At 34.2% G+C, this 14,201-nt stretch overlaps 2 protein-coding genes and 1 long non-coding RNA gene across 6 annotated transcripts in view; 2 read left to right on the top strand and 1 right to left on the bottom strand.

The window, feature by feature from the left end:
• The window catches only part of LOC144428111 (uncharacterized), a 38,552-nt gene extending 35,616 nt beyond the window's left edge, over positions 1-2,936 (top strand). For all 4 annotated transcript variants that reach the window (XM_078116824.1, XM_078116823.1, XM_078116822.1 and 1 more), the window contains 5 exons: positions 167-457; positions 563-844; positions 1,271-1,552; positions 2,329-2,613; positions 2,736-2,936. In XM_078116824.1, coding sequence (XP_077972950.1) covers positions 167-457; positions 563-816 — 545 coding nt within the window. In that variant the 3' untranslated portion in view covers positions 817-844; positions 1,271-1,552; positions 2,329-2,613; positions 2,736-2,936. The remainder of the gene's footprint in view (positions 1-166; positions 458-562; positions 845-1,270; positions 1,553-2,328; positions 2,614-2,735) is intronic.
• Positions 2,937-5,409: 2,473 nt separating this feature from the next.
• The window catches only part of LOC120340104 (uncharacterized), a 24,815-nt gene continuing 16,023 nt past the window's right edge, over positions 5,410-14,201 (top strand). Inside the window, exon 1 of the mRNA XM_078116826.1 lies at positions 5,410-5,549. The gene's annotated coding sequence lies outside the window, so the exon portion shown is untranslated. The remainder of the gene's footprint in view (positions 5,550-14,201) is intronic.
• Positions 6,154-6,957, bottom strand: LOC120345054 (uncharacterized). The gene is made up of 3 exons (XR_013478098.1): positions 6,597-6,957; positions 6,392-6,448; positions 6,154-6,311 (listed from the first exon to the last, which is right to left on the bottom strand). It is a non-coding gene; the product is annotated as an uncharacterized LOC120345054 (long non-coding RNA).

Here is a 14,201-nt window from a genome sequence, read left to right as displayed (position 1 = left end):
TGCCCACACTCAAAACCAATACCGTTAACATTGTTTTATAAACAAATTGCCCTCCTAAGGTATGAATAAAATCTCAATCTGAGCGATTTATTGACTTATTATCAGCCATATAATCTGTTGTGCCTTGATGTCTCTAAATATGGTACACTCATCAAATTTTATTAAGGTGGCGATCTAGTTCCAAGAAATGTCATGGCTTCAATTAAGGATGTGAAAGATCCAAACACTCAAGCATTTTTGAACTGGGATGAACCAAAGCAGCAACCAAAATCTTATGAAGTATTGTGTGATGGAAATGTTGTTGGACCAAAATTCGAGATAAATGGTACAACTTGCTTGGTTTCCAACTTGAAAGCTGGTACTTATTATCTGTTCAAAGTCATTGGTATACACAGTATTGATGGGCAAATGAGAAAAAGTGGAGGCTGCATTTCTAACAAGATCCAAACAAACCCGAGTAAGTATATTTGGTAAAATTTTTGGTCACATGTCAAGGTCATGATTGCTTCTATTTTTACAATAAATGATCCATCCATTACATCCATTACAATATTATTCACAGAACCGAGACAGGTTAAGAATGTCACTTCTAAGCGTGGAAAAGAGCCGAGTACAAGTTTAGAAATCATGTGGGAAAAAGTTGATGCTGAAAAAGAAGACGAGTCTACGATGTACAGAGTTTGCTTGACCGCATGTGAAATAGAACACGAAATAAACATAAATGTCACATCTGAATTCTGCACTGTTGATGGACTGAAACCGGCGACTGCATATTTGGTAACAGTAGAAGGAGGTAATTCAATTGGATATGGCTGAAAATCCGACGAAATAAAAGCGGTAACTGGTAAGTACAATTTGTTTACACTATAATTGCTATAAAAGTCTGTACAATAATCCTGTTCTTATAACAATTTTGCCGTACAGGCTTGACAAAATTGGAGAAGGAACCTAATAAATAACAAATATATTCTAATCCAAAAATTGCAAGCTTGCTTGCATCACATAGTGAATTAAGCTCAAGGTTGAGTCCCATTGAAAGATGTGAATCCCTCTATTGATCTGGTGCGGGGTGGTCATTTATAGTCTCCTTCGGAGTCTATCCATATATTTCTCAGGTAAAGACTTCTTGGTGACTTATTTGCATCTTTAGTCTGAACCGGTGATCAAACAGTAAGGCCTGGCTAGACAAATTAATAAGTTACCCTCCCCACGGAATAGATACAAAATGTTTTTTCCAGCTGCAACATAATTTTTTCTTGATGCATTACAGCTTTGGGAACTCCAAAAAATGTTCAACTGCATTTGGAAAATACGTCAACTGAAACTAGCTTAAAGCTAACTTTTTCACCTGCTGAGGGAAAAGCAACTCACTATATTGCTAATTTATTCAAGCATGAAAATCAAGTTGAGCACGAAATTATCAGTTCCTGTAAGGTGGAATCTGGCCACATATTCTCAAAATTAGAACACAACAGTATATACTCAGTTAAGCTTCATGCTGTATTCATTCAAGGAGAAGGGGATTGTGTATTGTCAGAACGAATATTAACAGGTATCATCGGTTCATACTTTATGATTCAATTTTAGACCTAATGGTCAATGGTCAACAACATTGATTGTCAAAGTAAAAGTTATCCAAACTAGTATAACCTATAACCTATGTTACGATCCAAAATCAGTAGAAATTGGAATTTGTATGGTTGCTTTTATGGCAAATTTCTACCCTTTCTATACTCGATTTATCTCATTACAACTGATATTAGGAAAAAATCCTATTCTGTAAATAGAATAAATAATCATCCTTTGTAAAAATTTATCATATGGAGGATATTTAGCTTTAAAGAAAGTATTAGTCACATTATAATAGGATAGAAATTTTATATTTATCCCTGGGGAGAGGAAAGTTGATAAGACAGTCCTAATCATGGGGCGAACCACTGGCTCTTGTCCTATTACCAGTTCATGTTGGATATGGGGTTAGTCAGCCAATCATTTGTTTCAGGTGCGTGGACTTGATGGTGGAGGAAGCCGTAATCTACTAGCGGTTACGTGAACCACACTATGGAGGTGAGGAGTCCAGCAATTCTTGCATATAATGATCACCATCTATTATCATTATCTTTTTGCACTTAGTTGAAGACTCACAACTTTGCATAACTAAAATTTGCTTTAAAATATTAAGATTTTGTCCCGAGATGCTGAAAGTTTCATTCTAAACTCTGATAACTCAATGCCCACTAGAAGTCAGAATACTAGAATCCTATTCAACCTTCGAACTATGCTATATTTGTTATCCTATTATCTGTTGCTTAAAATTGCCTTCCTAAGATCCACCTAGAGCCGAAATTACAGAATATGGCTGCACTATTGTTGATGGTGAACGAAGTTCGGCAGAACTGAAAGTGAAGTGGAAATCTGACAATGGTTGCAATACACATGAAATCTGCATTAATCGTGGTCAGAGTGGGATTATTGAAAATCAATTGATAGTGCAGAACAAAAATGAGTTGATATATACTTGTCAATATGAAGCAATCGAATATTTTGTACAAGTCAGATCCAAAAACCAACAATGTTTTGGGAAATGGTCAGCTGAAGTTAATGTCCAACTAGGTGAGGAATATTTTATCACTTGGATCCTTTGTGAAAAATCTGCTTTATAATATACTTTCGCAATTCAATGAATAGAATCGAGTGAGATTGGAACACTGTAAACTCTTTATATTTTTTTCCAGCTCCTTCAAAACTTGAAAATGTCTCTGCTAAATTGGACAAAGAAAGTAAAAACATTATGGTGAATTGCCATACAACAATGAAGGATTGTCCTTTTTATTTTGCTCAAGCTTACTGTAATGAAAAAATTGAGGGTGAACCGAAGGAAGCTCATGCCCACCTCGATGGAAAATTGGTAGAGTTTGTGTTTAGTCCTTTTGAAACAGCACAGAAGTATACATTTTTGGTATGGGCTGAAAACGCTTTGAAGCATGAAGGGAAGAAATCTTGCACAAACTCAGTCATATCAAGTAAGAACGCATCATATATATATATGTATATTTGTATGCAAATAAACAGCACATTTTAGATTTTGGTTGTAACAGTCTAACATTTTTTTAGGGCCTGCAAAATCTACAGTCCCGAAAGTTGTTCAAAATGAAGATTGTCCTAGTATGGATATTCATATTTCTTGGGATCCACAAATTAGATGTGATGCATATGAAGTGTGGATTTGCTGTTCTGATCCGAAGAAACCAGAATCTATCATTTGGCTAAAGGAAACATTTGTCAAGTACAGATGCCAAAGTCCAGGGAGCAAATACTTGGTCAGCATTCGTAGCATTTGTGAAGCTGTGAGAGGAGAATGGTCAGATTCAATTGAAATTTGCTTAAGTATGTATGTTTATCAAGCTATGTTTTTAAAACATAACTTTGAAATAACATGCGTGCATGTCTCATTTTTTATATATTTTAATTTAGTACAGCTCTATTCAAATCATGCAGTGGTCTAAACCCTAACTGATATTTTGAATAATTAAGAAAATCTTTGAATGAAATATTTCTTCCAATTTTTTCATGCTTTAATTTTAGCCCCAGCGGAAGTGGAATTAATTGAAGATGGATCTCAAAATCCTGTAAAAGAAGTTGAACTGAAGTGGAAGCACCTGAAAGTTAAACCAGAACATTATGTTGTAATATTATATGAAGAAGGGAAAAAAATTGAAGAAGTAAAAACAGAAAGATGCAAATACAAATTCACAAATATTAAGGCAGGTGCTTTGTTCCACTGCACAGTAGCAGCTCATTGGGAAGGAAAAACTGGAAAAGCAACAAAATCAAAATTCTATCGTATCGGTGCGTATTAACAAATCAGTTAAAATTTAAAAATTGATTAATATAACTGCTGCCATTGCTGAATATTTCACTGGTTCTGAATACCCAATCTGTACTGCTAAACAGTTGAGAAACATGCTCATTCATGTGATTAAGTCTTCTCTCATTTTTTCCTCATGCTGTGCTGGTGCTTTTCTGCCCAGAAAAATTATTCAAAACTAAGGATTTCCAATATTTACAACTATTTTTAGGATTGTAGTAATGAATAGATAAAATTATAACAGATAATATATAATATTTTATTATTTCAGCTTGGTCAGAACCAACATTTTTTGTAATCACTCCTGATGATAATGATCCTTCAAGACGAGCCAAAATGGAATGGGAACACCCATATGGCGTCAACTGTTTTAAACTTCAGATTGAAAATAATCAGTCAGGGACAGTGGTGGAGTTAATCCGGAAAGATAATAGATATGTGTTTCAAAGTGGAATACCAGGAAACACATACACAGTAAGATTATACTGTGGCTGTGATTCTCGTTATGACCTGGACTGTATCACAAAACCAATGATAATGAGTAAGTTATAATTTTTACATATAATAATAATTATAATAATGAAGGATCAGAAAAAATTGAAAAATATCATGATTTTCGGAGAGAAATCGGAAAAATGTGGAATGTAAAGACGAGAATCATACCTGTTGTTGTTGAAGCAATAGGTGCAATATCAAACGAGAATATCGGTCAGAAACCGAAGATTTATCGATCGAAAGTTAGGGGACCCCCAAAACAGCGCTTTTACTCCATAGTGACACCTTGTGTCCCATCACTAATTACTAAATAACTCGCTAATTATACGACATAATTCATCCAAAATCAATAGGCTTCTGGCCCGACATATGATGAATGCACATGCAAAATCTGGAGCAGATTCAATCTCGTTTTCGTGAGATATCGCGTGGATCTAACAGACAGACATACAGACAGACTAATACCTATCAACATACTTACCGATTACAATCGATAAGTAACAAGCTGGAAGTTTTTTTGAAAGATTATGGATTTTCCCAATAGCTTGGAATCTCTGTAAAAGGGTGCTCTTTTGGGAAATGCAAGAACACTGAGAAGGGTTCTTGAAATCTAAGGACGTGGGACGTGTCCCGATTTCAGGAAAATATACATCAGTCAAAGAAGAATTTTTGTGCTCTCTAATATTAGTAGCAATTTTTAATATTTCATAGAAACCAAAAAATTGGAAGCAATTTCGAATTTTTTTATCTTTTAATTAAAGTTGCCTCAAACTATCTTTCAAAAAACATTCAGTTCAACTATTGAAAATTCCAAACTGCTTACATCTCACTGTTTGAAGGATTGATGTACATGCCATATCATTATAATAATTTCTCCCGTCCTCTGATACATTACTCTGATTTTACATTGCAGAACCAGAGCCGCCACATGATATCAAAGTCATACCATGTCAATATATCAACGGATTTATTGTTGAATATCAAGATAGTTCACCACTGAAAAAAATGTATGAGATTATTGCACAGCCATTGAATGAAACTTTAGAAAGGAAAACTGTCAAAACTCCACATCATAGAGCAAATGTTGGGAATCTGATTGCTGGTGCTGCTTACTCAATAAGCGTGAAGTCACTAATAGATGACACCGAAAGTGGAGTTACTACACTCGAGGGATATGCAAAAACCAGTCAGTTGTTATGTTTTTTATTTGATAATTTTGTAAATTTCAAAATCAAGATAGTGGTAGGAAATGAAAATTTTTTCTGTAATATACAATATCATTCTAGAAAGTTTTCAAATTAATAATTTTAGATTTTGATTTTATCTGAACTCAGCTACCTACTTGTCTATTTAAATTTGATTTTCAGGTTTTTTGCCATTATTATAAATTTTATTTGCCGGTAATTGGCAGTACAATGATATTACGGGAATTAAATCAAGGTACAAAATTTTAAAAATTGAATGCTTAAGTAAAAAAAAATTGCTTAAAGTTTAAAGTAGGTGCTGGGGGATCTAGCTCACTCGACAGTCTATCTAGACTCTAGAGCAGTGCTCGTCAACCTGGTGTATAGTGTAGAAGCTTGACGGGGTGTGACCTTATGCACCCTGCTTGCTACACAAAGACGAAGGGCGCTGAACCGTGCGCCAATATTTTCCAGTCTAAACGCTCTAGTAGTCTATCCCAATACAGCAATATCAGTCTATGTTCGGTCCAGACAATCCTCTCCAAATTATCCCTGCCTTATAACTGAGATAAGCAAGCTGAAGTCCACAAGCCCACAATACACAACTTCAAACACAGGAGAATTGTAATATGTCGTGGAAATATCAAGCACTTGCTCAGCACAAATTATAAATCGAGATGTCAGATGGAGCCAAATAGATCACGTAAACAGATGACGAATACAGATAGATTGAGTTGAGATAGAGAGAGAGAGAGAGAGGTTTTCTAAAGAAAACAAAATACACTATAAATACTATGAATTTGCCGCATAAATAACCAACATGCAATCAAATTATATCGCTTACCGACTGTTTTTAGCCAAGGTCAACAATATATCGAATCTTTTATGTAACTGCAGAACACTGAAATAAACACGAACAAATAAGCACTACAGTAACAGTACTTAACCCTACAGCATTAATTGTGGCAATAAATATAATACCAACAGTATGTCATCCAAATAGGACTACTACATAACAAGCCAAATGAAATGAAATACAGAAAACTCACCAAGAATTGTTCACAAAACAATCAAAACGCAGGACAGATTCACAAATTGCAGTTCAATAATCCAGAGTTCAATGCAGCAAATTTTAAACTATTAGCAAGTTAAATAAGCATGAAACAAAGAAAACCATAATTAGCCCACTATAAATAATATGATACAGCTTTCCTAACGATAAATCGCCATAGAAGTAACGCATTGCAACAGCAAACTAGCTGTGCACATTTATAATTTCGGCTCTAACGCCAGGCGATACAATAACGATGTAAACACGCAAATTGCAGTAGACAGAAACCTTCTCGGCTCGGTCTACAGATAATAAAGAAACACATCAAATGCGAGTAATGAATTGAGACGTTTGCGACGTTGACAAAACGAAAAGATGCAAACGTGTCAGCAATAAAGAAATAGACACTACCGGCGCTGGAGATCTAACATATAGTACACCCCAGGGTGTACCAAAAAGTTTGAAGGGTGTACCAGGTCGATAGGGTGTATCAGGGGTGTACCGTACCAAATGTTGTAAGGTACCCACCATCACACGATATGCTCCTAACCCAAGAAAAACTTTGGATGGCTGCTAGTTTTCGAGATATCTTTCGACTTGCAAAATTGTCTTATCTAACAGCAATATTTAAAATCACAAACCAATTAAAATTATCGAGGAGAGAGGTGATATTTTTAAAGCTAGTAGCAAGATTGAGTCTTTTAAAATGAAATTGAAGGTTTGGCAGAATAATGTATCAAATTGTGATTTTTCCTATTTTGAATGTCTGGAATATTTCAATGAGACTTGTTGATGGGAAAATGGAAACGCAGACATGAAAACCAAGATGAGATCAATTGTACATACCGTGTTTCCCCGAAAATAAGACCTAGCCCGAAAATAAGACCTAGCCTGGATTTTTAAAATGATTCTAATATAAGCCCTCCCCTTAAAATAAATCCTAGTCGATGGCGCGAATTTTATTTTGACCTATTCGATAGCAAGACACATACACGTTTCAAATGCATGACTAATAATCTATATTTAGCAGTTCCAGTTACTTTAAATAAAGACATGCTATTTATGAGTAAGCATATTTGAAAATCTCGTAATTCTCTACTTTGTAATTTTGTTTTTGATAAATGAAAATAAAAGACATCCCTCCAAAATAAGTCCTAGTGATAATTTCAGAGAGAAAATTGAAAAAAGACCCTGTCTTATTTTCGGGGAAACACGGTAAGCATCTTGATGTGCTACTGCTAAACTTCGGAGCCTATATTACGGTCAGGGATGGCCAATACCGAATAGTTCACTATTTCGAATACATTCGAAATTATTTTTTTCGAATATGAAATTCCGAATACTTCGAAAATAAAATTCACTAATTGAAGCTTATGTAAATGTATGTAGGAATTTCCATACAATAAGCAATGGAATAACTGCTATCTACAAGTTACAACCTAGTTATATTACCAGGCATTTCATATTTGCAGATTATTGCAGTATATATTTTATATACCTTGAGTCATGTTAACAGAATTAAATTAATACGGCAATAGTGGTATCGGTGATGGATTTGAATATTTGCGCAACACAAAATCATCCTAGTAAAACGCCCATACTTTTAAATATCAACCATTATCCAAATTATTTGCCAAAAAGCGGGATAAAGTATGAGTTATTTTTCCGACTTTTCTAAGTCCACAGATCGCCGTTGTATTTTGTAAATACAAAAATAGGAATCAAAAATTAATATTAATCGCGAGTTTGCCACACAATTTATGTCCACAGATTGCCGTGATATTGTGCCGAATATAATTAGTTTTTTATTCTTATTTTCGCACTCACGAAAAAATTGTCACAAGTCGGAGAAAGAATTTATACTTTATCCCGCTTTTTGGGAACTAATTTGGATAATGGTTGCCATTGATTTGTATTTAAAAGTATGGACTTTTTACTAGGATGATTTTGTGCTGCGTAAAATATTCGAATCCATGACTGATACCACTATTTAAAATGCCTTACCGTGTTAATTTAGTTCTATAATCATAACTCAAATGTTTGTAAATCGGGCAGTTTACCACACATTTTAAGCCCACAGATCGCCGTTGCATTTTAGAATTATAATAGTTTTATCATTTTGTAAATACGAATCCAAAATTAAATATAATTGGGCAGTTTACCACGTATTTCATGTCCACAAATACCAGTGGTATTTGGTATTAATACTTTAATTATTTTCTCAATATGAAAATAGGAATCAATATTTAATAATATCGGTCAGTTTACCACACATTTTATGTCCACAGATTGTCCATACAACAATGAGTTACGTTGAACGGAATTAAATTAATACGACATGACATTTTAAATGCTGGTACCAGTCAAGGATTGGATTATTTTGCGCAACAAAAAATCATCCTGGTAAAGGATCGATACTTTTAACTATCGTTATCAAAATTATTTGCCAGAAATTATTTTCTAATAAATCAACTTGTTTTTCCAACTTGTGCCAATTTATTGGATATCGTAACAATGACGGCTATAAATACCGTATTTCCCGGCTAATAAGTCCACATGGCAAATAGGACAATGTCTATTTTTAGCACTCAAAAAAGGGTTTTTTCCATATAGGCCTCCAATAAGACTGGTAGAAAAATGTGTCCCTGTGATATGCGCTAATAATTTTATATGTTTAGAACCAGATCATGTTAGTTTGGTAGAATCATACTCACAGAATTAACTATTTTTAACAATTGAGCGGTAAATTTAAGTTGTAAAGCGGCAATCATTTTGGACAACCTATTAACCCGAATGTTAAAATAATTTTGGAATGTGATAAGTACTACACTGTACGTCCACCGGTTATTTCACAGCTGTGTTTTCCTGTCCCTGTCGTGTTCTGCTGAATCGGCAAAACGAAAGGGTCACAAATCACTTTCACTCGGTGGCCATGTTTCTCTTTAAAGTAACGATAACCGGCCTGCGATTAAATACCATGATTGGCAGACCCTAAGACCCAAATATAAGGTTACACAAATCATGCTTGAGAAGACTAATAAGCAGGCCACATAGAAATAAAATAAACATACTTTCTCAATTAGACGCCCCCCAAAAAAAAAATCAGGCCAAAAAATTGGGCCTAGAAAAGCGGTAATTGTCAATTTTTCGACGTGATGGAAATGAATTTGTAAATTAAAAGCTTCGTAGACGAATGTCGGCAATGTCCACCCACGCAAACGTGCAAATGTGTCGCAACACTATGCGACGTACGATCGCACAGAATATAAACAATCAAAGTGCCGATGCTATTTCATTGTCATTACAATACGTGAGACAGCGTAAAAAGTCGTTTGAAGATTCCCGTAAAACGAAACACCACGTTTACGGCGAAAAGTGGCTACTATTCGGAATTATTCGAAAATCAGCCGAAAAGGTATTCGAATACTATGATATTCGAATATTCGATTCGTTTTGGACAACCCTGGTCTTATGCTTTGTTTTATTTAAATATGTAGGCCTAATTTTTTTTTTTAATAATCCACTATAGTTAGGGCCAATGTTACTGTATATGTCCCTATAGATCACTGATGTCTTGAAATAAAAGTATTTGGTTCGCTTATTCAACCTTCAACTCCAGAAATATTAAAAATAAAATTTTTGATTTTTGTCCAAATTTTGTGATCATCTTCACCAGTAATAACCAGCCATACTTGATCAGGATTCAAACGTACTAATCTTGTTAGTGTTCAAATCTTCTAGGATTTGATTGAATTGTCTGAAATAACTATATCTGGCATGGACAGTGTTATAATTGAAGTAAATCATAGATGGGCCAAATTTGATAAATAAAATACTAAATTCAACTATACAAAATGTGTTGGTATGTAGCCCATTTCAATTTAATCTGAACAACACATGGAATGAGAATTTCACAATTTCAGTTCATTCACAATATGTCAAATAAAAGAAACTCAAAGCAAGTTTTAAGTCAGCGTCAACCATTTTACTTCAACAAAATTTTTTTACCATCAAGCAACATATTAGATAGTATTGTGTAATATAGAGCGAAGGAGTGGTTTTCACTAGCTTGTGATTCCAAGACGTACCAGTCAATATGAGCACTTCAAATGCATTGCAACAAATGTTAGTGTTTTATCATAAATTGTGTAATAATAAACGTTAGTCTACTCTAGTTCTATACAGGCATAGATGGCAGATTTAATATTCTTTGGCCAGACATGAACAACACTAAAACATGGATTGACATCAATGTCTCATACTTGGTATGTGCCAACTACTGTATCCATTATGGAATGTCTTCACCCTTTAGAGTCTCAAAAGAGTTTGCCTTTTTTTTTGCTTGTGCTCACGTTTGAACGTTTTGCCCCAAACTACTGGCTGACTGACTACAGTAATCGAAGCGTGAATTTTGCTGTATAATTTTGATAAGTTGCTCCTTAAGTCATGTGTTAACACAACGTGATATCATAAAGCTAGTCAGCTCAGTGCTAACCAATATTTTAAATATTGCAAATACGTCTGCCATTGAACCTGACATTCAAGGCCTTGTTAAAGCGCATTAAAAAGAATTCACTCATCTAATTGAAATCACATTGAAAATAATATTTGTATTACGCTTTGTTTTATTTGAATATGTAGGGCTAATTTTAATAATCTCCTATAGTTAGGGCCAATGTTACTGTATATGGCCTTATAGGTCACTGATGTTTTAAAATAAAAGCATATTCAACCTTCAACTCCAGAAATATTAAAAATAAAATTTTTGATTTTCGTCCAACTTTTGTGATCATCTACACCAGATATAACCAGCCATACTTGAACAATATCCAAACATAGTAATTGTGTTGGTGTTCAAATCTTTTAGAATTCAATTGAATTTCATAAATCTGGCATGGACAGTGTTATAATAGCTGTAAATCATAGATGGGCCAAATTTGATAAATGAAATACTCAACGCAACTATACCGAATGTGTTGATATATAGCGCATTTCAATTTAATCTGAACATGGCATGCAATGAGAATTTCACATTTTCGGTTTATTTAAGAAATATCACATGAATAGAACTCGAAACGAGTTTAAGCCAGCGTCAACATTCTTACATACACGAAAAATGTTTTTACCATCATCCAGGCAACAGTTTTGCGTAATATAGGGTAAAGTATTTGTTTTGTGGGGTTCCATTACATTTGAACCCACGTACATTTGAACCCATGACAATTGCACCTGTATGCTATTGCACCTATGGAATTTTTTTTGTTTCACGGATAGTTAAACCCATACTAACCCTAACCCATGGGTTTTAGCACCCGCATATAGATTGAACCCGTGGATATACGCATGGGTTCAAATGTACATTGGTTCAAATGTACGGTCACCGTTTTGTGGGCTTGTCATAGCAAGGAATTGGCAATTCAAAATACCGAATCCGAATGATTCGAAATATAGAGTATTCAAATCCAAAAGCATCCGATAACAGGTTTCGGTTTTCGCATGTTTGGCGCCGAGCATTAATTTTTGGATTTCGTTTTTCAAATTTATTATTATCCAAAGACGGGCATTCTTTCTCGCGCTGAAATGCTATTTGAAATGCTACGCGTGACTTGTGTTTTCTCTCAAAGAACCCGTTAAAGCGACATACATTAGACAAGGTAATATCACTCGACATATTCAGAATTATAAGAAGACGGCGATAAACACTACACGGTGAAGACTTGTTATTGCACAATTTTTATGTTTCCCACTTTACAGTCTAGTTAACATATAATAGTTATTGGTGCCGACTTACTGGAGATATCCTGATTACCATGCTTTATTTTACATTAATTGAAAGATTTTTCACGGCCTATGATTTCTTTTGCAAAAAATGATGTAAACCGGAAGCCAGGCGTTAAATGTTATAATATTGTTTGCGATAAATTTCGATCAAATATTATTTGTGCATAATTTGAATACTTATATGACATCTTTCTCCGAAAGTACAAAGTCTTCGAGAAAACAAAAGTTATATCGCAAAACATGGCACAATTATTTTGCATTCCCAAGAGATTGCATTTTTTTCAAAACCAAGTTGGCGTCCTATCGTCCAATATTGACACACGTTTGGTCGAGTATATGTGGTATTATAAAAATAACAACACGAGGGGTTATTCTTGCGGGATATCTTTTAATATCATTTATCAAAAACAAAATCGCAATGTAGAGAATTACGAGATTTACAAATATACAAAATATATGAAAATCGATATCCACTTACTTATAATTAACACATTTTTATTTAAAAAAAACTTCCTCAGGTCGTTGAACATTTCCTCTCTCACACGTTTTAGATTAATAATTCGAAACGTGTAAGAGAGATTTCTTGCTATCGATTCGGTCAAAAAAATTAATTCGCTTTATCGACTAGGTCTTATTTTGAAGGGAGGGCTTTTATTAAAAATCATTTTTAACATTCAGGCTGATACTCAGGCTTATTTCCTGGAAAACACGGCATATTCCGATAAGAAGTTAGGAACAGAAAATCAAGATTTTGCTATGGAAAATTAATCTTTCGATGTTATTGAATACAAAATCACGATTACGGCCACTTTTTTTTACAAGTCTTGCTCGCACAGAATAAAACGTCGGCCCATAATTTATATTATTTGATACTGGGTCAATTTAATAATTTACACAATAATTAACGTATTACCTACAAAGTGCAGTAATTATTCAACAAATATTATTGTAACAATTATTTAAAGATGCTTCACATTTAGTTTTTGTATCTTGCCAGTTTACTATTGAAATACGGAATGCAAGTCCTAAATTAGTAATAACACGTTTTGAGAAACGCCGGTGTTGTGACTTGTGAGAGACGCTCAGATGTCGACGGATATAGAGATGAAATGATTTTGGGGATCATCGCTTTCGGTGTATGTGCCAATGCGCTCTACCATACATCTACCATACGTAGTATGTTATAGTTCAACCTATTTCCGCTACTGAAACTGTTTTCGTTTATACAACTACATTCCAGAGGGAGTGCATTGCCGCATACCTTCGTATAACGAATACTATTTTACGAAAAAGGGGATTGTTTTTTTCTACGCTTGGATAAACATTGGTTGTACTACGAATATCAGTCTTAAGTAAGCGATGGTTTTCAAATAAAATGAATATTTTAGCTCAAGCACAAAACGCGGTTGGCGATGTACAGAGCGGAATCGTGTCAATCGGTCATTAATTTTGGTCGATGTGCTTGCTAATTATATTCTCGAAGTCAAAATGACCAAATTCCTCTACTTTTTAGCAAAATATATTTAACACATATTATTTTCTTAACCATCTTTGATGTAAATCGCAGGGATGGCTAATACCAAATAATTCACTATTTCGAATACATTCGAAAGTAAAACCAAATAAAAGAAGCTTATCTTAGCGTATGAAGGGATTTGCATACAATAAACAATGGAATAACTGTTATTTACAAGCTGGCTACCAGGAAATTTATATCCAGCGATTGCCGTGATATTTTATAGTACTTTGCCTTTTTTATTTACATTAGTACGAAAATACGAATCAATATTAATTAAATTGGCCAGTTTACCATACATTTTAT

Source organism: Styela clava, chromosome 10, assembly GCF_964204865.1.
Source record: "Styela clava chromosome 10, kaStyClav1.hap1.2, whole genome shotgun sequence".
In the NCBI taxonomy this organism is placed as follows: domain Eukaryota; kingdom Metazoa; phylum Chordata; class Ascidiacea; order Stolidobranchia; family Styelidae; genus Styela; species Styela clava.
Note: the sequence above shows the minus strand (reverse complement) of the source record. Positions and strands in the feature narration are given on the sequence as shown.